General features: G+C 38.8%; 1 protein-coding gene across 3 annotated transcripts in view; it reads right to left on the minus strand.

Annotated features, from left to right (window-relative positions):
* Positions 1-3,119: 3,119 nt before the first annotated feature.
* The window catches only part of RPRD2 (regulation of nuclear pre-mRNA domain containing 2), a 68,264-nt gene continuing 47,102 nt past the window's right edge, over positions 3,120-24,281 (minus strand). Inside the window, exons 4-11 of one of the 3 annotated variants that reach the window (XM_006186602.3) lie at positions 24,022-24,074; positions 23,282-23,408; positions 21,690-21,865; positions 13,240-13,522; positions 11,661-11,921; positions 9,539-9,739; positions 5,088-6,269; positions 4,859-4,947 (exon numbers count right to left, since the gene is read on the minus strand). In XM_006186602.3, the coding sequence (XP_006186664.1) occupies positions 4,859-4,947; positions 5,088-6,269; positions 9,539-9,739; positions 11,661-11,921; positions 13,240-13,522; positions 21,690-21,865; positions 23,282-23,408; positions 24,022-24,074 (2,372 nt within the window). Of the gene's footprint in view, positions 6,270-9,538; positions 9,740-11,660; positions 11,922-13,239; positions 13,523-21,689; positions 21,866-23,281; positions 23,409-24,021; positions 24,075-24,281 lie in introns of all 3 variants that reach the window. The other 2 variants (XM_006186600.3, XM_006186601.3) reach the window with 2 other exon arrangements.

Genomic DNA, 24,281 nt, shown 5'->3' on the forward strand with positions numbered 1-24,281 from the left:
TCCTTCCTATTTGCACTCACCAGAGAAGCAAGGGGCCCTTGGTCAAAGCCCCAGATCTCAAAGAAAAATGTCAAACCTTTAGAACTAGTTATTTTATTAAATGATATTAATACACATTTTGAAAGGATTTCATTGTTGTTGCCTCTAAAGCATGTATTTGTTGTTTTCCACACGAACACGTGAGGTTATCAACCCAACATATCTAATTTTAATCTTAACAGGCACCCCAGCCCATTAAAGAAAAAAAGGCGGGGGGGGGGGGAAGCAGTAATTTACAGCGGCTTCAAAACAATAATGGCCGAAGCTTAATTATGCATGAACTAGAAACTTCAGGATTGATAGTGGATGTTCTGCAATTAGGAGGTTTAGCATATTCACATTATCTAGACAGGTTTGCTGTACCATATATATATATATATATATCACAAACTTTGTATTCCTGGGACCGGAAAGAATAAAAGGCCTACTCTCTGATCATCTTACCCTCCCTGGAAACAAATCAAATTCTACTTACTGTCAACTTTTGGGAGGGTGGAGGGGAGCAGGGAGAGGTCTCATCTAAGCCGACTGGAGATTAAACTCTTACAAAATTCGTAAGGACTCAACTTCTGATACTGTTATCACTGAGTTCTACGTGGTACCAGTGTACTCACGGCTCCCGTCCACCAATTCTGTGATTTTACAGCGAGCACCAAGGACCTTACTAACAACTTCGCATATTCTTTCAGATGAATCATGTCCTTGCCAAGACACACTATGCTATGCTTTCTTTAAAAAAATCTTGTTTATTTTTTTAAACTCAGGTTGAAATACAAAAGTCAGAGCATGGGAATGGAGTTTTAAATCACAGACACAGAAAGAATAAAACCCCTTTGTTTCATGTTATGAATACCAGAGTTGTCTTGTTTCACTATATCACATATATACATTGTCATCTTCATTTACTGCTGCAGACCTATTTCCTTAAAGTTAACAACAGCTGACAGTCACATAAAAATCCTCACTTCCATCCTGAAACAAATGCATTAAGGATTTTTTGGCTTAAAAAACAGAACACTCCACACAAAAAAACCAACCCTAAAATATCCATCTTTTAAACTGTACAAGGTCCTCCTTTCATGTATTAGCCGTCAAGCTTTTGAGGACAATTACCCTGCCCCAACACTCAGGAAGCCAATTTCCTCACAACCCCACATTTTCTGATAAAATCAAATGGTCAGAGAGCCTTTTCAAATAAACACTACTTTTAGCTTAAATGAGAGCAGCAGAAAGAATTCACATTCTTTTATTCTAGAATGAAAAACATCTCAGTTTCCTGCCAAAAAAACCCCCTATTTCAGTTTTGAGTCAAATAGAACTCCCCTTTCCCTCCCCTCCGCCCCCACCCACACCCTCTTTTATACTTTTCTCTAAACAAATGTCTTAGGACTCAATATAACTATGCTGTTTCTTCGCTTTGCTACACTATATACCCCATCCCATTTACAAGGTCATGGTATCATGCATTTTTTGTGGGGAAAGCGACAGGGCAGAGAGGCTTGAGAAGATCAAAGGAAGAAAGAACAGTTGGCTTAAGACCAGAAGTGCGTTAGGAAGATGAATGACTTGCATCGTCCTAACCACAGAACACATGTTGAGACTAAATAAATAACATGGAGTAAGTTACACAAAAACTCTCAAACTATGATGATGCACACCTGGTTTAAGCTGCTCTTTACCTGAAAAGAAAGTTTATTCTGAGATAAAGAATCATCTTTCACTACACTGTCTGCTCTCTGTCTTTAATATTTTACCGGAGGAATCCAAAGCAATCCCCATACTTGTAAGTTACTTTTATACTAACTTAGAAGAAGATACGAAACTTGCTAGGATTTCCTTTTCTTTTACTCATCTAGCTGGAGATTACCAGGGTGTACCTTGGGGTAAGACACTAAATAATAAAAAATCGTAGTAAAGGAACATTTGCTCTTCAGTGTCCTTGGATATAAAGATATAAACACTCAAAGTGTAATGATTGTCTTTTCCCCCAGTACTAGTTGTAGAAATACAAATAAGCCTTTCAGTTCAGGGAAAAGAAAAGCACTTCTTTCTCATGTAAAACGACTAAGGGCAGAAACATTTTTTATTTTCTAGAGTGGGAGGTGAGGATAAGGCTTGAGCTTTGAAATGTGACAGGCTGCTACCTATAGAGTGGGGTAAATTTGGATTTATCAGGTCCTCCTGTTTCCCTGTAAAGATACATATAGTAACACCCACTTGTCACTAAGATCTGAAGAGGTAAAATCTAAAGATGCTACTGAACTTCCTCCTTTGAAATATCAATAGGGGTGAATACAGGATGAGGTCAAAGGGAAAAGAAAGATAAAAGACAGTCATTTTTTTTCCCCTTTCCCTTGCAGTTAATCTTTGCTGAAATCCACCAACAAATACCACTTATACTTGGGAGGCACTACAGTAAAAATGTCTACTTCTTATTAAAAAATACAGAGATAATATTTCAGTTGCACTTTTGTCTCAATTGTCAACCGTAGTGATTTTCTTTCTGGCTATTAAGTGAAAACTGAGGGAGAAAAAGTCAAGAAAGCAAGCAGGAAGCAAGAGCTTGATGCAAGATGTGTGAAACTCCTCCAGAAATGACTCCTTGTTCATGACAGGTGGGCAGGTCACATCACACCATTAATGGTTCCTTTCTTTAACCCTCTATATTGTAGTTACTCCTTACTTTAACCTTGACATTACATCCAGCCCCCTTTCTTTTATTCCAAGGATAAAGAAGGAAAAATTTTACTAGGATAAAATGAAGTCTCATCTCAAAGTTACTGCCTGATAGTACTTTAGTAGAGGCTGACTTGAAAAAAAAAAAATTTAGATTTTAGGAGAAAGGTAAAGCACTCAACTTCAACATGCCTTAAAAAAAACCAAAACAGAACACTCGACAGGCCCAAGGTCTCTCACATTCTCTCCCTGGCAACAGCTCTTGGCTGTCAGGGCACAGAACACACAGGGAAGGGGGCCGTGCTGCTTACAGCAGTTACTCAGCTGGAGAGGGAAGGGGACGGGAAGCCTTCTACTGACTATTCGATAAGCCAAGCCCAAATAACACCCCAACATTGCACATGTTGTTATCTGTACTGGTGGAAGTTTTATTTCAAAATGTAGTAAAATTCTTCAATAGATAGGGCAAGGTAAGATTTGTTTTCCTCCCCACCCCTCAAGCCCCCAGCCAAATGAAGTGGTTTTGGTTGTTTCTGTGCTCCCACCCCCTGCAAGACATAAACCACTCGGAGAAGGTAGGTGTAAGTGCGATGGGAGGGAGGATGGGATGGAGTAGTGAAATGTAAGCGTATGTGACTTTTTAATTTGGAAGGGAGGCCCTCTGTGATAATAAAAAAAGAAAAAAAGAAATCAAAGGAGGGAAAACAAAAACAACAACAATAAACCAAACACCTACTTCCAACGCTTTCTAGACTGTTCAAAATGCCTCTCCCTTAGTCCCCATCAGTACCTGGGCGGGAAGAATGGGCGTTTTGGTGCAAAGAACGGAGGGCCCCTAGAGAAAGGGGGCCTGGGTCTCTTTAAAGTGTGGAAAGGGTCTCTGTTGAGAAAAGGTTCCCTAGGCCGAAAGTCTGGCCGGGGACTCCGCAAGATCATACCACTCCGGCTGATGGAGTCTCTGTGTGAGGGACCCAAGGGGGGGCCATTGCCGCCGTTGCTGCCCCCCCCACCTCCTCCTCCATGGGCTGGGCCCAAGTGCTCCAGAGAATGGGAGGACAGGCTCAGGCTCTCGCGTACACGGCTAAGGCCAGGGCCGTTGAGGTCCCGTTGGGTAGGGCCCCCATGGTCCCTGGGTCCTGGGAGCACCCCAAAATGATCAGCCAGTGTCCCTTGAAGGAGGGAACTATGGTCCTTGGGAAATACTGCCACAGCCCCTGCCACTCCATGCTCTGCCAGTGGTGGGGCTGGGAAGGGTACAACCCCAGAGTGGTCAACAGGAGGTGGAGGAGGAGGTGGAGTAGAGAAGGGGACACCACTCCCACCACTGCTGCTATGTTCCCCAGGGGTTGGAGGAGGGGGTGGGGTGGGGAAAGGAACTCCGCTGTGCTCTCCAGGAGGAGGTGGGGCAGCATGGGCCAGGGCTGCCTCCTTTGTGAAGGGGTTCGAAAGATCCACAGAGGGTAGATGAGTGGGTGCATCTCGAGAGAAGATACCACCATGATCCTTAGGAGGAGCAGGTGGGGCAGATGATGGCCCCACTGGCTCTCTCTGGAAAGGTGTCCCATGTTCCAAGGGGGACGGGGGGAGATGATGCTCAAATGTTGAGTTGAAACTGTTGGAACGAAAGCTGCCGACACTTTCCTGAAATTGGGGTGCCCGTTCCTTGTATGGTGCTGTTTTAAAGCCAGTGAGGCCTCCGCTGCCCCCACCCCCAAGGGATGCCAACTCAGAGGCACTTGAGGGGCCATTGTCAAAAGAGCTGCCTGAGGTGCTCAGATCAAACCAACCCACCCTCGAGGCCTCACGCCCATGTCCTCTACTGCCCTTCCCAGGGACTCGGATGGACTCGACAGTCTGTATCGGCTCCCCGGACATCCTCCTGTTGGATGCGCTGTGATAGCCCAAGGTTTCTATGGGGGCGCCCTTCTCTTCGGTGCTGTCGGGCACGTCTAAGCAGGAGGAGGAGACGCGGGTTTCTATGCGGTAGTGCTCTTCTTGTTGCTGCTGCTCAGTGGCCGTCAGGCTGGGCTGGCCGAGGTTTGAAAGACTGACACCATCACTTGAAGCGCCCTTGCCGGGGGCCTGGCCAAAATGCTTATCATCTGAGGGCTTCCGCGAGGCATTTTTAAGCATATTCTTAAACTCAATCGTCGATGTGGTGGAAATGGTGGAGGCCAGGACTTTCTCCACACCCGATGTGGGTGGGTGGCCTGTGGGAGCGGCAAGGGTATTCTGCGGAGAGAAAAGGGAACGGTGTGGGACCGGGTGAGGAGAGTCTGGGTACTGCTTCTGTGGCAAACTGAGATGCCCACTGGTAGACTGAGACAAGCTACTGTGGTTGGAGTCGGGGGTGAAAAATGAATCATTCTTACTCGGTGATGGTGACCGGTCAGACCCAGGTTCATTCCCTCTTATGCTGAAGGCACCAAACAGCCCAGGGGAAGATGAAAGACGGTCACAGTTCTCACTAGAGTCCAGAAGGGCCCTTACAGATGGCGGGAAGGCAGGCTTTACCCCAAATTCTTGGGCTCGGTGGCTATAACTGGACAGGATTGGCTGGTACTCGGGGGCATCAGAAAGCTTGCTTGATTTCAGGATAGATTTGGCTGGTTTCTTCTCTAGGTTCATCATGGCAGAGGGTGGAGGCCCTGAATATTCAAAATCTCGGTAATCCTCATCTTCCTGGAAAGAAGTATCTGGATAGAACTTCTCCTGTGAAGAGTCCATCAAGGAAGACGGCCTCTCCATTCCATCAGGAGGCTGCTTATAGGGCGACTCGCTGCCCAGGCCAAAGGGCCGGTACGCAGACACTGAACTGGACAACTCTCGGGGGTAGCTTTCTTCTCTCCCAGGAGGTGGTGACCTTGTGCTGCTGGGCGTTGAGGAACCAGGGCTAATGATCTTAGAAAGCAGGGACATGGTGTCCACACTGCTGGACGTGGGCTTGTCCATCATCTCATCCTGGGTGGGCGTCCCACTTCGTTCATCTCGCACCGGGGTTCCATCAATGTTGTCGATCGACGTGCTCGTAGGGCCACGCTGGAAGTCTGAGGAGTGGCTTTCTGCGGGGGCACTGGACCCCAGACTGCTCAGGATTGGGATGTTCAAGTTCAAGCCGCTGAAACCAGGGTTACCTTTTAAGAAGTTGTGGATCTTCATTTCCAGGCTTGGGGAAGTGGACTCGGACTCCAGCTTTGGCTTGGAGATTTCTGAAGACTGGCACATGGCAACTTCAGTAGGTGGGGCAGCAGGGCTAGTATTGTGGGTACCTGTAAACCCCAAAGTGTTGGATGGTAGCTTGAAAGTAGTGCTTGGGAGCGCTGGGCTTTGCCCAATTGAGGCCTTGCTGGCTGAAGTTGAAGAGACTTCAGAAGTTGATGAGTTAGGAGAATAGCTGAAGTTTTTGGGAATAAAGGATTGGGTATTTGAGGGCAGACTTCTTCCTTTTATGCTAGAGACTGTGGTGTTGGCAGGGGAAGCTGAAGTGCTCTGGGATGCAGCTTCACTGGATGCAACGGGGTTCCCAGTAACGCTCTGAAGTAAAGATGACAGGCCTGTAGAAACAAAGATTAGCAGAGTTAAAAAGAACAACTCCCCACCTTACAATGAAAACAACGCAGACTAATTGGATATTCTCACTCATTCCAGTGGGAACCAGATAGACATTAAAATATGAGATCAAAGGGAAACAGGACCAAACAAGCAATGGCTAAACGTCACAGAGAACACCGGACCTATTTATCAATATAAAGAGAGCAAATTACTGAAATGTTTCTTGTACAGTCATGAGACGAGTCCAACATGGCACAATAAAAGGCGACAGGAAGGGGGAGATTTTAGTGTCAGAATCATTCATGGTTTAAAGAAGACAAAGCAGAAAAAGAAAGGGAGCAAAATTATTTTTAAAATAACACTTTAAGCCAGTATTTCTTAATGTTTGGCCTGTGGAACTGTTTCTCTAAATGCAAAAAGATATTCTGCCCTCTGCCCCACCCTTCCTTTCCAGCCTCCACATCGTCCCTGACAAGCTAAGGTGCACTGTCATCCTCAGGAGCAAGGCGGCACGTGCAAACTGCAGGATTTTATGAGAATAGCGATGCTCTTCTCAAGGAGCACCTCTAGCTAGACTGGTGTTACCTACGCGAAGACAAAGCTTTGGTTGTTAAATTTTTAGGTGCAAAATGTAACAATAATAAATATACAAACACACACCATAATGACTTACAAAGCTAGACCACTGGAGCACTGATCCTTACACAAGAAAACATACAATCCCCATTTTACAGCTTGGAAAAATTCAAGGATTACTGGTCTACTTAAGTTGACACTGATGAGATTCAACCCTACTTACTGACAAATAAAACCTTCTCAGAAGCACTGAGAAAGAATTCTTTGGGGCAAACGCTGAAATCCAGCAAAGCAAACTGCTCCTGTAGAAAATTTCTTAGAAAAATACTTGACAAAGAGATAACAGAAAGTCCTTAAAATTCAACCATATTTTGAAAAATTTACTCAATTTCTGATCATAAATGAAAAGTTTTTATGTACACTTCACCTGTGTTTATAGCTTTTAGTCATATACTAAAATCGTTCCTTCATAATCATATGTGAAAGAAAATAATCATTCATATGATACGTCAATTAATGTTTCTTCAAAATTTAAATTTTTATCCACATTTGCTAAGAGACAAAAGGTCTTAAGAATTTTAAGGCCACTCGTAACATTCTCAAATGCCATCAACTTCTAAATGAGGAAGCATGGTTTTTACTATTATCCAACATTCAATAATATTCAAATAATTGAAATATTGTTTATTTCACTTATTATTGTCCTGAAAAAAAAAAATCCATGTTTTATTTCCAAAAAGTTCCCTGGCTGTGTAATTTTCCTCCTCCTAATAGTTTGACTTAATTCTTAGTAGTCACTGCTCTTACCAAAATCAAGACATCCTCAAGCACTAGAAAGTAATAAATGATATTATCATAAAATTTTACAAAGCTGTTTTCAGTGTATCTTTCAGATATTGTGAAATAAATTCTTCAAAAGACCATCCTGTTAACATAGATACTATGCAGATTTCTGGTAACAGGTGAAACAGTCTCTTACCAATAAATATTACTTTTCTTCAATCTTAAGCCATACTCTATGGCCTTCAACCCACTGAAGTCATTCTTTTGTGTTGAAAATCTGTCGATAAGGGCTGTGGGTGACAATTCAGAGCAAAGTTCTAAGAAATTTCCTTTATGGTCTTTGAAGAAATGTATCTATTTTAAGTTGCCGGGCACAGTTCTTTTAAAAGTCAAGAATTCCACTTTCCACAGGAAAATGAAAAGTGATCAATTGCCCTGTTACCCACAAAGCTTGTTTCCTGAGACTCCCACTTCTCACTTTGTCACAACACATCTAGATCTGTTCAATTCTGCCTGATGAGAGAGTCCACATGATACTGTTGTAACAATTTGCTGAAGGAAAAAGTTTCTTCTTTAAGACACTGTATCTATAGAAGAAGCTAGGATACAAGTGAGTTCAAGATTTTTACTGTAACTATAGGACAGTGACAGAAGAAGGACTAGCACATGCCAATCTCTCAAAATAATTCTTCCTGAAATCAGCAGTGTAAGATGTACTGTAGTATTATCATTACTCCTTTATTGCTGGTGCCAATATGTAGGGGTGTGGATTAATTATTATTTAATAGTACTTAGTTTTGTGCAGCAAAACTCTCATATTGTAAGACAAAGCTCACTAATAACACAGCGCTTGGCAGATCCACTTACAGAACAGTTCAGAAAATTGAGAAAATTAATAGAAACCTGTACGGCTGCTCTCTATTCATGTAAAGCAGGGTTTCTCAACCTCAGCACCACTGACATTTTGGGCTGGATACTTTGCTGTTGTTGGAGCTGCCCTGTGCATTGTAGGATTAATTAAGCAACATCCCTGGCTCCTACCCTCTAGATGTAGTAGCACCTCCACCCTGACCCCAGTTGTGACAAACAAAAATGTCCTCAGACACTGCCATATATCCCCTGGAGGCTGCTGGTTGAGAACTACTGATAGAGAGTAAATCACTATATTGAAACAGTTCAAAATTCATTGCATAATTACACTGAGGTGCTTACAAGAGATTGTTGGTATCTGGAGGGTCTGAGAACAGAGAGCAACGTAAGCTTTATGAAAAAAATGTTAGAAGCAGACAGTTTTAGGCACAAAACAGATGGTCAGCAAAGCTGAATGAGAGGATCAGAAAGGTAGAGATAATAGGCAGGCAAAAAGCCGAAAAAGGTATGACATCTCCAGAGGCCTCCGTAAACCACTGGGACACAAAAAGGAGATAATCATGCCTCGTGAGAGTTCTGACAGCAGACTGATCTTTCCTACTACCTTTAGCTTCTGTTAACATTAGAATATGTAAACCTCAACATATACTAACCCGACTAAAGAGATGGAATAAAAGCAGCCCTGACGGGTGTCTTGGGGTAGGTGAAAGAATACTGGACTCCAGTCAAGAAATCGGGCTTTTGGTCTCAGCTCATCGTTGAAGAGACAGATGTGTAACCTGCAGCAGGTCACATCACCTCACTGAGCCTTAATTTCCTCCCCTGAAAAGGAAGGGATTAGACTACATGATATGTGAAGTCTCTCTCAGCTTTGACATTTCGTAATTCTATAAATGCCAGCTCGTAGGTGATAAATACAAAGAGAATAATGAATTAACTGTATTACACATTTCATGGCTTTGGGTTCCTCAGAAATGGAATCCAGGATTAAGCTGGAGACAAACATTCACAATTCAGATCCCTCTGGCACATGTCAATTTACCTTGCAGTGCAGGGGCTGACTGTGTCTGGGTTTTGGAAAGAGCAGACAGAATGCTCTCTGGGGTGATCTCCACCTTCGAGAGGATATTTGCCAGAGGGTTGTGAGATGTTGTCGTGGCAGGTGCAGGTGTCTTCAGGCCACTGGTGAGGTTGCTGGGACTTGTAGGAGTTCCTGGAGAAGGTCTTGATGCAGGACTGACCCCTGGTGGCAGAAAGATTAACTCAAGAAAATGCAATTCAAAATGACCTTTAAATTCACAGTATTTTCCAGTTTGGTATATTTAAGAGGAATTCTGTGACTGATCCACGAATGGTCCATCTTGTACAAAGAAAAAACCTGAAAATTAGATGAAGATTTGCTTCTGTCTACTTGGAACGCTTAAATTAAACAAGTATTAAGGTTTTTTTCCCATATGTATGCATTAGTTTTCAGAGCCCTAATAGAAATAGACTAAAGAATCCATTTCTCTTTTCTCTACCAAGTGGAACTTACACATCAGAGTACTGTAGGCGCTCAATCAATACTGCTCGCTAATTATGATAACAGCCATTGTAACTGTGTAACCTGGCCATTGCATAGTTCTATGTGATAAAATTATTTCCTTTTGAAATTAACTTTAAAATAAGATTATTTAACCAACTTTTACATTTTTAAATTTTAAAACACTGGGTTGACTTTTAACATAGGACAAAATATATATAAAAACAAAAGAAAATAATTTTTGATTTTTAATGATCAAAAATATGAAGATATTTCACAAAGAAAAATAAACGATAAGCAAATGAAAGAAATTTTAATCATATCTTTAATCAAAGGAATGAAAATTAGAACAAATAATTTTTTAAGACTGAATTTGACAAAGATTAAAACAAAAAAATATAATGGAGAGGTTGAGGAACAATGGGACCTTTCATGTACTTGGAACAAAACAGTACATTTTCAAAGATCATTTTAGTCATAACACGAGAAGACTTAACCTACACGCTGATTTGTTTTTGAGTCTTTACCTTTTAGAAGTACATATTTAATTATTTATGAAGAAATTAAGTACTTGGGATTTTCTTCCAAATAATCAGGATTGGGCAGGGCACAGCAGAAACAAGACTGGCCACGTGCTTATACTGCTGAAGATGAGTGATGAGCACATAGAGGGGCTCTACTTTTGCATATTTTCATTAAAATTTTCATTTAAAGAAAGCCCTACATACTTATCAACCCTCTTAAGAAGGGTTGTGCATAAAACTTTAGCATCAAGGTTGTTCATTACAGTATTCTTTATAACAGTGAAAAATTGGAAACATACTAGATGTTCTCATAATAAAGGTTTAAATAAATTACTGAATGCTATGTAGCTATTAAATGACACTAGATGAATATTCAATGACTTACAAAAACGTTCACGATATGTAGTTAAACTTTAAGTCGGTTTCAAACAGTAGCTGTCTCTCAGTACCCCTGGGGATTGGTACCAGGACCTCCACGTATACCAAAATCTGCCGATGATCAAGTCCCTTATAAAATGGCATAGTATTTGCATATAACCTATGCACATCCTTCCATATACTTTAAACCACCTCTAGATTACTTATAATACCTAATACAATGTAAACAGTTGTAAATACAACGTAAATACTATGTAAATAGTTGCTGGGGCGATGCAAATCCCAGTTTCGCTTTTTGGAACTTTCTGAAAAATTTCCCCCTCAAATATTTTCGATCCATGGTTGGTCGAATCCATAGATGCAGAACCTGCAGATGCAGAACCCATGAATATAGAGGACTGACGGTATATGCAATGTGCTTCAATTATTGAAAGAAAAATTATTACAAATATTTAATCTCCTAAAACACACACACACACACACACACACACACACATTATACATACTTGTAAGGTTAAAAACAAGTGGTTTCCTTTGGGGTGGCAGAAATATGAATATTTATTTTATTCTTTTTACTTATTCTTATTTTTCTATAATGACCACATACTGGTTTTAATTTTTAATTTAAAACATTACTTTGAATTAAAAAACACTTGCTTAAACAAAAGCCAAACCCAGACTTGACGGCTCAATTAGAAAGATGCAAGTAAGTTTTTATCTCCCTTACTGGGCTTACTTACCAGTATTTTTCATGACTGATGTCAGGCTGCTAAGGATGGAACTGATCTTTGCCAGATCCACATTAGCCAGGTTTGGCAAAGCCAGTGCTGGAGAAGGGGAGAGAAGAGACGTATTCACAGGCTTTGGAAGAGGTGGGGTTGCTGTCACGGTCACAGGCACTGGAGTACATGAAGAGGCTTTTGAGATACTTTCTGTCGGCTTTGCAGGTGCAGAAGTGGATACAGCTGACTTCTCCACCGGTTTTTCCTTCCTGTCCTCTACTGTTTAAACAAAGAGACGATACTGAATCCTATGACTTTCCAGACTCTGCTTCCAATACAAAATAGTTTGTCCTAATATTTCCTAATTTGGAGGTAAAAAGCACTATGCTTTAGAGAAAAATCATTCACTTCATGACTTTTTTAAAAAAAAATACTCTTTATAATTTATGATCCTTCTCAACTTTAATATTTGCTTAAATGAATTTTTCAAATGCATCTTTTATCTTGCTTTTTTAATGATTTCTTAGTATCTTCTTAGTATCTGTGTATTAAATTTGTACATTTCTAGAATCATGTTATTATTATTTGGTACACATCAGTGTTGTGTTTTTCAGTAATGATATTTATGCCATAAATTGTCCTGTCTTGTCTTTGCCATTAACCCGAGAGCTTTCTAAGAGACAGAAACTCTGTTTATATGTCAATGTATTTCGTTTCGCTTCCTGAAATTGGTCCACTGGTGGGTGCAATTAGGCACTAATGCAATGTTTTAGCTCTTGATGCCTTTGCAGTATACCCCTCTTAATACTTCAAAGGCTATGCACTATATGGATAGTGCGTTAAATTCAACACAAGCCAAACTGCCTAATAAGAATACTTATAAAAGCTGGAGTTGTCAAAGAAACAGTTCTCCAATCCAGGTTAATTTTGAAAGTGTGGTTAACAAACTGTGGCTTTGGAATCTTGAAGGCCAAGAGTGACAGAGAATAAGGAATTCCAGCATAAGCGGCCCTCCCTCTAGAGCAGTGCTATTTAATAGAAATATAATTCAAGCCACATACTAATCATAGTGAAAAAGAAAACAGGTAAAATTAATTTTAGTAATATATTTTATCTCAATATCCCAAATATTTTCATTTTAATGTTACAAATATAAAAAATTATTCATGAGATATTTTCACTCTTTTTTAAGGTACTAAGTTTCTAGAATCTAGCATGTATTTCTTTTTTTCAGCATGTATTTTATAAATAGAACACATCTTAAGTTGGACAAGCCACATGTCAAACGCTTAGTCACGTGGAGTCGGTGGCTACCACAGGGAACAGGACAGATTGTGAACAGTGCTTCTTTTTTTTTTTTGGCAGGGGAGGGAGGTAATTAGGTTTGTTTGTTTGTTTTTGGAGGATGTGAGCAGTGATTCTTAACCCACACGGCATACCAAATCCTGAACCACTGCTCTGGAGACAATAATGCTACATTGGTGTTCTAATCTTTTAAGGATTAAACTATCTTTTAATACCTGCCTGTGGCAGATTCACTGGTGGGAAAACAAAACAGGTGAGGCACAAGGTGCCTACTAATCACAGAAGGACATACCAATGATTTTTGACCCATCATCCTCCACATCTGAGAGTTCCATATCTTCCACATCACGATTATCTGTTGCAGGCTCAGGTGTGGCCGATTTCTCACTCTCCATGGCTGGTGACTGGGATTCCTCACCTCCCATTCCTTGAAAAGGAGATTCAGAACCAGTTGGGGAGGGAGCATCGACACTTGGGGAAGGGACTGGTGATTCCTCAGGATCAGGAAGGGTTGACTTCAATTGATCCAGCTTTTTCTTTAAATTGTTCACTCGATTAGCGAAGGTTTTGTATGCCTATTGGAGAAAAAGAAGAGTTTACTCCTCTGAGAAATAACCAAGAAGCTACCATTTTGACTTTGATCAGATTTCCCCATTATTATTAACTGTATCACTAGCATAAAATAAGAAACTATCAGCTGTCAGGCACAGAGTAGTTTCCCACCTCTGCCTTCTGTATTCCCTAAATGAATATTACCATCCACAAAGTTGCTCAAGTTAGGAAGTAAGAGGTCATCTGTAATTCATCCTCTCTTACTCTCACCCTCCCCTCCAACCAACCAGTATTTATTGAGAGCCTAAATGTGCTGGGCACTCTTCTAGGTACTGGAGATACAGCAATGACCAAGAAGACAAAAATCAAATCCATAAACAAAGTACAGCCTGAGAGGTCAAACACTATTGCTTTTTAAAAAAACCAACCTTTTATTTTAAAACAACTTTAGGTGTACAAAACTGCTGTGAAAAATAGAGTTCCCCTCTATCCCATACCCAATTTCCCCCTATTCTTAACATCTAACATCAGTATGACACACTTGTCACAATTAATGAACCAGTCTTGATAATTTATTAACTAAAGTCCATAGTTTGCTCAGATTTCCTCAGTTTTTATCTGATGTCCTTTTTCTATTCCAGGATCCCATAATTTACTAGTCATGTCTTCTTAGGCTCCTCTTGTTTGTGATAGTTTGTTAAACCTTCCTTGTTTTTGATGAACTTGTCAGTTTTGAAGATTACTGATCAGGTATTTTGTAGACTGTCCTTCAACTGAGGTTTGTCTGATGATTTTCTCATGATTAGACTGGGGTTATGGGTCTTGGGGAGGAAGACCACGGAGGTGAAGTGCTACTGTCATCACATCACATCAAGGTTACATACAATCAATATGATGTACCACTGTTGATAACCTTGGTCACCTGGCTTAAATCTATTCATCTGATTATCTTAATTGCCACTGCCTTGAAGCTGTGGGTCTTTTTCTTTTTCTTTTTTTGTTAAGAGTCTTGGACTATTAGATTGTGGAATCATTTTGATTAGTCGAAGAAGCAGTATTAATTTTAAAAATGGGGTGGAACAGAAAAGAATATACTAGAACTGAGCTTTTGCTTCTGGATATAATTGAGTAGCTTGCAGTAGAGCAATGCTCCCATCAAGAACAACTAGAAAAGCCAGATGTGTACACGTACCTATTTATACACACACTCACACACACAGACACACATCTGAATGTACTGCAGAGTGCGCAGGCGACCAATGCTCACGTGGCAATTTCTATAGTAAGAGGAGACCAAGAGGAGAGCTAAGTGGGCTTTTCTGTAGCTGCTTTTTCTCTCAGGGTCCTGCTCATTTTGGGGAGCCAGGCAAAAATTTTGAGAATTCAGGCAAAAGGAAAAGGCAGAGGGCTACTACTAAATAGTATAAAGAAAAAGGCAGAACTTTTAAGTCTTGTTGGTCTGCACCGGTAACTCAGAAAAAATCAGCAAGGCCAAGATTCTGATGAAAGAGGAAGGCTCTTTCTATCCTATTCCATTGCTCTGTACATCTGTTTTTGTGCCAGTACCATATACTGTTTTTTAAATCAAAAAAAATTTTTGAGTGGAGGTAATTAGGTTTATTTATTTATTACTACTTTTTAACGGAGGCACTGGGGACTGAACCCAGGGCCTCGTGCACGCTAAGCACGCGCTCTACCACTTCCCCTTCGATCTGCTTTGTAGTATAGTCTGAAGTCAGGAAGCCTGATTCCCCCGGCTCCATTCTTCTTTCTCAGGATTGTTTTGGCTATCCTGGGTCTTTTGTTTCCGTACAGATTTTAATATTTTTTGTTCCATTTCTGTAAAAAATGTCATTGGTAATTTGATTGGGATTGCATTGAATCTGCATATTGCCTTGGGCAGTGTAGCCATCTGAAAAATACTGATTCTTCCAATCCAAGACCACAGTGTATCTTTCCATCTGTTTGAGTCGTCTTCAGTTTCTTTCATCAGTGTCTCGTATTTTCAGAGCACAGGTCCTTTGCCTCCTTAGGTAGGTTTATTCCTGGGTATTTTATCCTTTTTGATGTGACAGTAAATGGGGTTGTTTCCTTAATTTCTTTTTCTGATATTTCATTTTAGTGTGTAGAAATGCAACTGATTTCTGTATATTAATTTTGAAACCTGCAACTTTACCGAATTCATTGATGAGCTCTAGTAGTTTTCTGGCGGCACCGTTAGGATTTCCTCTATATAGTGTCATGTCATCTGCAAACAGTGACCGTTTTACTTCTTCGTTTCCAATTTGGACGCCTTTTATTTTTTTCTTTTCTGATGGCTGTGGCTAAAACTTCCAAAACTACGCTGAATAAAAGTGGCATCCTTGTCTTGCTCCTGCTCTTATAGGAAATGCTTTCAGCTTTTCACCACTGAGTATGTCAGCTGTGGGTCTGTTGTATATGACCTTTACTATGCTGAGGTATGTTCCCTCTGTGCCCACTCTTCTAGAGAGTTTTTTTTTATCATAAATGGATGTTGAATTTTATCAAAAGCTTTTTCTGCATCTATTGAGATGATCATATGCTTTATTCTAATTTGTTAATGTGGTGTATGAACATTGATTGATTTGTGCATACTGAAAAATCCTTGCATCCTTGGGATAAATCTCGTTTGACCATGGAGTATGATCCTTTTAATGTATTATTGGAGTCAATTTGCTAGTATTTTGTTGAGGATTTCTACATCTATATTCAACAGTGATACTGGCCTGTAATTTCCTTTTTTTGTGGTATCTTTGTCTGGTTTTGGTATCAGGGTGATGGTGGCCTCATAGAATGAGTTTGGAAGTGTTCCTTCCTCTGCAATTTTTTGGAATAGTTTCAGAACGATAGGCATTAACTCTTCTCTAAACTTTTGGTAGAATTCCCCTGCGAAGCCATCTGATCCTGGACTTTTGTTTGTTGGGAATTTTTAAATTACTGATTCAATTTCACTGCTGGTAATTGGTCTGTTCATATTTTCTACTTCTTCCTGGCTCAGTCTTGGCAAATTGTACCTTTCTAAAAAATTGTCCATTTCTTCTAGGTTGTCCATTTTGTTGGCATATAGTTGCTCATAGTAGCCTCTTATGATCCTTTGTATATCTTAGGTGTCAGCTGTAACTTCTCCTTTTTCCTTTTTGATTTTATTAATTTGGGCCCTCTCCCTTTTTTTCTTGATGAGAATGAGAAAACAATAGCAGCCAATTGCAGCACAATAAAATTAAGTCTAATACTTATTTTTACTCAACACTTAACACTGACTATATAAAATGACTATAGATTATGTGTGTGTGTATAATTAAAATATGTAACAATAAAAAAATATATAAATTTAGATGGTGGATATAGCTCCTGTGATGATATCTCCAAGGAACCTGAAAGCAGCAGCAGCTAAGAAGCTAAAGATCTGAGGAGAAATTTCAGCAGCTGCACAATGCCAGACAGAAAGTTTACAGAGTTTATGCACTGTCAAGTTAGAGGCCTAGTAAACACCTTCACTTTCTATTAAAACCCCACAAAGGCCATGGGTTAGGAGTAAAGACCATGTCCCAGGACTAAGGGTTGTCTAAACAAACCCACCTTAACAAAGCCTAAAAACAAGCCTTTGTATCATAGTGATCCACTGATAACTTAAAATTGCCAGGGGGAAAAAAAAAAAACAAAAAAAACAAAAAAACACTCCGTATGTTTTAAAGGAAAATGACACAATTCACAGCCTCCATAAGTATCACCAGTATGTTTCCTGTAAAATATATTCTTAGACTTGCAAAGGGATGTAACAGATATGACTAAAGTACACCAAAAATAGCACAGCAAAACCAGTTGGAGTACATACCTAGATGACCGAGATACTGGAATAAACATACAAAGTCTTTAAGACAGTGATTACAAATTTGTTAAAGAATTTTCAAGAAAAGATGAAGAATGGATGAATAAATAGGAAATCTCAACAGAGAAAAGGAGCTCTAAGAAACAACCAAATGAAAATTCTAGAACTGAAAAATACAGCAGACTGGGCTCAGTGAAACAAAGAGTACCTGAATTTGAAGACAGGTAAATATAAAGTGGCCAAAAATTGGTCCAGATATAAAAAATGAACAAAATGGAACAGAAATATAAGAACAGATGGGACATGCAACTGGAGTCCTAGAAGGAAGACAGAGAATGAAAGAAAAGAATTATGTTCAAAGACAGTAATCAAATAGGTTCCAATACTGATGAACAATTATCAAACCACATATCCAAAAAGCTCAGTGAACCCCAAGCAGGATAACTACAAAGAAGAAACCTAGGTACAGCTGACTTCTCATTACAGCACGGGAAGACAGATGGGAGTAACGTTTTTTTAGTAATGAAAGAAAAAAAATGTCAATTTAGAATTCTTTACCCAGTGAAAATATTTCTCAAAAATGAAGGTGAAATAAAGATATTTTAAGACAAACAAAAACTGAGAAATACATCACCAACAGTGCTGTGCTACAAGAAATGTTAAATGCTTCAGGCTGAAAGGAAATGATCCCAGGTGGAAATGTGGATCTGCAAAAAGGAATGAAGAACTCCAGAAGGGATAAACACAAAAAGACCACGTTCCCCCCTGAATTTCTTTAAAGGTCTATTGACTGAAACAAAGGACACACAGGACAAACAGAAAACAAGTATCAAGATGACTGACTTAAACTCAAGCAAATCAAGAAATGGAATAAACACTCCAATCAAAAGGTAAAGATTGTCAGTCAGATTAAAAACCAACACTAATAAAACAAAAACAAGACCCAAGTATATGCTGTTTGTAAAAGACACACTTAAGTAGAAAAACCTACAGGATGCAGCTTAGACTAGGGAAATTTACTGTATTAAATATAAAGTTTAACAAGCTGAGAATCAATTAACTAAATATTCATCTCAAGAAAAAAGTGCAGGAAATGAAGTAACATAGAAGAAAGCAGACCTCCCAGTGTATCATATATAATAAGAGTAAGTTTTGGTTTGTGAAGCTTTTGCTGTGTGCATGTGCTCGTGTGCATGTGGTTCTCAGTTTTCATACAAAATCTTTCCTTCTTGTGGACTGTGGTCAAAATCTTTTTGAAAATATTGCTTAAAGGTTTAAGTATTTCCACATAGGTCAACCTGAATTATTTCAATAACCTCCTAACTTGTCTCTCTGCCTCTAATACTCTCCTATTTCTGCATTCTGCTATCTTGATTCTAAAATGCAAACTTGATCACATCACCAGCAAAATTAAAATCCTACAACTGCTTCCCACTGCTTTCAGTGCAAAATTCAAAGACGTTACAATCAACAGGCTGTTCAGAACTGTGTTCCTGACGCCCTCTCTAGTTTTATTTATCACTTCCTCATACATATCCAGTTATAAGAAATTACTTTCGGGTCTACCAATTTTGCCACGCTCTCTTATGTTCCCATGCTTTTGAAAAAGCTCTTCAGAGAATATGGGTTCTTGTTTAGCTAACGACCACAAATTCAGAGTTTCTCTAATGAGGAAAAATTTCTGTATCTTATACCCCATTCCCAAATTAGGTAAAGCACCTATTCAGTCTGTTCTCACAGCACCCTAGTTACCTTTATTATAGCATTTATCACACAGAACTGCAATTACATATGCTCAATAAATGCTTGCTGAACAAAACTCTCCCAGTCATTTTCTGAGGCTCCTTCAACACAGACTAAATGACTTTATACAATTTCATAAGTAAGTGATGATGGTTCACCCCTCAAAAATTATAAAATGGGTCAAAACGGTTAACTGACCACTCCTATTCAGTGACTCTTCCTCCTGGGATTCCTATAAAGTGAACAGTAAAGGAACACAAAGGTACAAACCAGTAACAAGAAGCATACCTGAGAAAAAGGTTTCCATAAATTTTTAGAAGATAGAAAGTGGACGTAAGAGTAAGAAATGATGAGTCAGTGTGGGAAAAAAAGAGGTCAGGAGTATACAGAAAGGAGTTTTATCAGGGAAAGGAGCTGATCTGTCTGTAGAATCCCTCAGAAGTTTTGATTCTGGAAATGATGAGTATAAAAAAGTGGAGTGAGTAGTGAGGCTGATAACAGAAATTACAAGTGAGAATACCACATACTCAGTACTACCTCCTCTGTAATCTTCATACTTGGCAGCCAAGGCACTATGTCCCAGGTAAAAAAATAAGACTTCTTCTCTAAAGAGTTAAAATAACCTGGCAGAAGGATCCAGTCTTCTGACATTTAGGGCTCTTCTTGTCCCGACTAACAACCAGCTCCTTACCTGCACAGACTATTATCATCACTATTATGCATTCTTGAATTAAACTCAAGAGTAGATAATCTCTGTCTATGTAGAGCCCCCAATTTTTTCAAATCTTATTCTTAAACTTGAATGGACAAAAAAATATTATCTGATTTTTTAAGAAAGCCAGAACCATAAAAAAGAAAGACCGAGGTAACAAGAGGGAAGGAAAAAAGACTCTACATCTTTCAGAAAGGAAAACAAAAAGATCAAGGCTGAGAAAACACAGGACACACAGAGGATCAATCTAGGAGGTCTGACTTGTGATTATCAATGTCCAGTAAAGAGAAAATGCAAAGAAGTTATCCCAGAATTAAAGAATACCAATCTGTAAAAGCTTCCAAACAGGAAAAAAGCCACCTGCAAAGATCTCGTGAAGACTTCACAGCAGCAACACTAACGACAACGGAGTAATGCCTCCTAAGCTGTGCGGGGACATGGTTTTCAAACAGCCAAGTCTATCAAAGCAAATGTGAACACAGAATAAAGGCATTTTTAAGTATAAGAACTCAGAAAATTTATTTCCCACAAACTCTTTTTTTGGGGGGGGGGGAAATTAATTGAGGACGTGCTCCAGCAAAATAGGAGAGAAAACCAAGAAAAGAAGATATGAAAATTGGAAAACAGAAGCCTCAGCTCAGAACAGTAGTCAAGAATAGTCCTAAGATGAGACCCAGAAACCTAAAGCTGGAGCACGAAAATAGAAGCTCAGGTAAGGAGGTCTCCGGCGTGAAATGTGGTTTCAGAATATCTGATGTGATGGAGAATTTATTATAAAGAGAGGAAAAAAGAGGCTAGAAGGCAATCAATGCAAGAAAAATAGAAATTCTAGGAAAAAACAAAAAATCTCTAATATAAACAGAGTTACCACAAGACCTTACAGTGAACAATGTTCACATAATTTTAATGTAAGTCTTACTAATTTTCAACCTTTAGATCAAGAAAGACAATTAAAATTATAGAATGGAAGGTAAACATTATCAACCTTGACAATGCAGAAGTAAATATAGTTAACTGATGTTGGGAAACTGAAGGGATAGATGAAAACTAATGGGGAAGGACAGGGATGGTAATACCCTCATTTTACCAAAGTGGGGCATCTAGAGAAGTGGTCAAAAATAGTAAATTTGGTGCTTCAATTTACAAAGGGAATCAACACATTGTAAACAGTTAGATAATGATATTAGCAGAAGAGGGAAGGCAGGTGAGTATAAGCTAAACTCCCATTTGTCACACCAAGAGGTTAACAGATACTTTTTAAATAAGACAAATCAAGAAACAATAATATGAGTATATTATTCAGAAATATGAAGGCAAATGCCAGGGAAAAAAATAGCTAAATGAGTTAGAGAAATTGCTTCTAGGAAGTGGCACTGGTAAAATCTGAAAAAGCATATACTTTTATAACCATATATACTGATTAAAACTAAAAAAATAAAGACAAAGTATGAAACAGTTTCTTTCAGAGGTCATTAGACAAATGTCCAATTAATCAACCTTCCTTCCAGTGGAGGTGGGAAGAAAGAAGGCCCTGAGGTTAAAAAAAAAAAAAAAAAGTATACACAGTTTTGCCCAGTTTGATATCCTGAAGCAGTAACTTGGCACACCCCCTTCGAAATGCTAAGAGTCAAGGCTCCAGCAAAGTTTAACGGTCACGGCACTCATGAGCTTCCGCATCTGGAAGCCCTAGGCCTTAGTTTCAATGCCTCCACTTGCTGGCTACATTATTACCTTGTATGAGGTTACTAACCCTCTTTAAAAGTAACTTCTTCATCTGTGAACTGGAAGTAATGATGCTTATCCTCACAGAGTTGGATAACACATATAAACAATTATTGATACATAGTAAATAATCAGCATTCAGACAGCTTCCATCATTACTTACATTGGCCACCACTTTTACTTCTTTGTACTGTGCTTCATAGAAAATTCCAGCATTTTCCAGTGCTTCTGTTAGTGAGGGCCCATTTTTCACTTGCTTATCTAGTCCATTCACAAATTCCTCCAGCTTGGCACTTGCCTCTTCAAATTCTTTGGAGAATTTCTTCCCACCTGTCTTATCTGAAACAACAGAGGAAATATTCATCTCAGGATAAAAAGGAAAAATTTTAAAAATCAAACTTTTGAAGAAAACTCTTCTCTAGATAACCTGTGAACCTGTTCTTGCTGCCTTAGTGTGTGCTATTCTTGGTCTCACAGTTTCACCTTAAAGAAGCTTCTCCAAATCACAAAAATCACAAAACAGATTATTTAAATGTTTCATGTGATCCTGTTAGAATGAAACAAGAGTGCATCAGGAAGACACCTGTAATTAAGGTAAAGAAAAGAAAGTTCAACTAAATGAAAGTTTGTTAATTGCTCTTTCACAAATGTGATGCCATACTGCTACTTAGGAATAAAGGAAGAAAGCTCAATTCTGTACACTTATACCATTTACCTTTACACTACAGAATGTAATAAGATACATTTCTTAGATGAAAAAACAGAGGTTCAGAAAAGTAAAGTGACCTCTGTGTGTATTACACTAAAAATTCTTTCCTATTTGAAGATTATTCCTGGTAATTTGATACTAGAAGAGCACCATAAATTATTGTTTTTTGACCATAATGACATTACAAACTATTACCTACTCTTGTAAGTACTTTTTCCCCAATGATGCTGGAATATGGCCTTAGATGTGGACACAAATTTGGGCTCTGCCTTTTTTCAGCTGTGTAACTTCGGCAAATTTCTTACCTCCTTAGGAGGCTTCAGATTTCTCATGTATAAAATGGAGATTTTTAATATGCTTCCATTCTATGGGTTGTTATGAGGATTAAATTAGGTAAAATGTTAAATTTAAAGCACGGTATAACAACAAAATAGGTGCCAAAATGATTAAGCTGGTAGCCACTTACTCATTATTTCAATAATAGTTATCAAATGCCTATTATGTACCACGTATTGCTCTAGGCACTAGGATACAGCAACGAACAAGTAAGGATAATTTCTACCTTCATCAGATTTATGTTCTAATAAATTATCACTTATAATTTACAATGTAAGAAAAAGACACCAAGTAATTAGATTTTATGAGGCATTTCAGCGATCTTATTAAAGAGTATACCCAAACCGGTTAATCACACATGCGAAATAACTATCTATACATAATATGTGTAATCCAATACATCAAGAAAGGACTACAAGTAGGGAAAATGACAAAATTTACTTATTTAAAAATTTATTTATTTATTTTTCCTTCAGCTTTATTGAGCTATAACTGACATATAACATTGTTTAAGTTTAGGGTGTACAATGTGAAGGAACAGGAATTTACTTAAGAAATTGACATGCATGAAATCACGACCTGGGAAACAGTGCCACAGCTTCTTTCTACAACATTAGGACTTTACTTTACAGAAGAAGTCGGTCTAATCGCATGAAAATGATATATCTGGAAAGAAAATCTGAGTTATTCTGTTCAAAAGGATGTATTACCTTTTAAGCATTTGAGCGTTTCTGTGCTGCACACGTCCACCCTCATAGTTGACAGCTGTTTTTCTTTCAATTCTATCTGATCTTCTGAGCGCTTGTACAGCAACAGCTCCTCAATGAGGGCCTGAGACTGGACACAGACAGGGTCATATTTCATTTATGAGATCATTCACTTATTCCATCTTTCCCCGTTAAAGTAAAATATGACTAAAAAAAACTAACAAAACCACAAAAGGGAAAAACCCCTTCATATTTCCTCATAATGAGGGATATCGATACCAATTCTCATGCCAAAACCGTATTTTCAGTTATATACTTTAAAAGTATGTAACTTTTCGTTAGTTATTCAAAGCTTATTTATGGATACAGGGTTAAGACTGAAACTGACAAAAGCCCACTTACACCTTCTTCAAATTTTAATTAGATAACAATCTTATTATGCTAACAGCAAATTTTAATTTAGTAGAGCTTCATAGGAAGATGCACCCCTTGTTACGGGGGTTCAATATAGAACTTAGGCGATAATAGATATTTTAGAAGAAGGCTATTTCTTCCATTGGGGAACAGATAAAATGCTTAAGTAATCTGATTCCAATCTGGATTCATTTAGAGCAGTTCAAACATGCTGAAAATATAACTAATATACAATTGAATAAAAATAAACCTTACTGGACCATACTGAAAACTGTAACACAAAAGGAGTGAATAATACTTTGGCATGTTAAACATATTCTGTAACTTACTCGAAATTCAGCAACTATCTTAGACTTGAGAGCAGCTTTTGGATTCGTGGATGCTGTTGGAATTAAACAAAAGGCCATTTAAGAATATAGATGCAAAATGCTGACTAATATTCTGGAAAATTTCCAGCTTTATAGTTAAGGGTGTACTCTTTAAATATATGTCAAACATGCACAATTATATCACAATTAAAAAAGGATAAATCATAATTACTGGAATAAATAGTGGAATATGAAATTAACACTGCCAAGCATGGTCAATA

This window comes from Camelus ferus, chromosome 21, assembly GCF_009834535.1.
Source record: "Camelus ferus isolate YT-003-E chromosome 21, BCGSAC_Cfer_1.0, whole genome shotgun sequence".
Lineage (NCBI taxonomy): Eukaryota > Metazoa > Chordata > Mammalia > Artiodactyla > Camelidae > Camelus > Camelus ferus.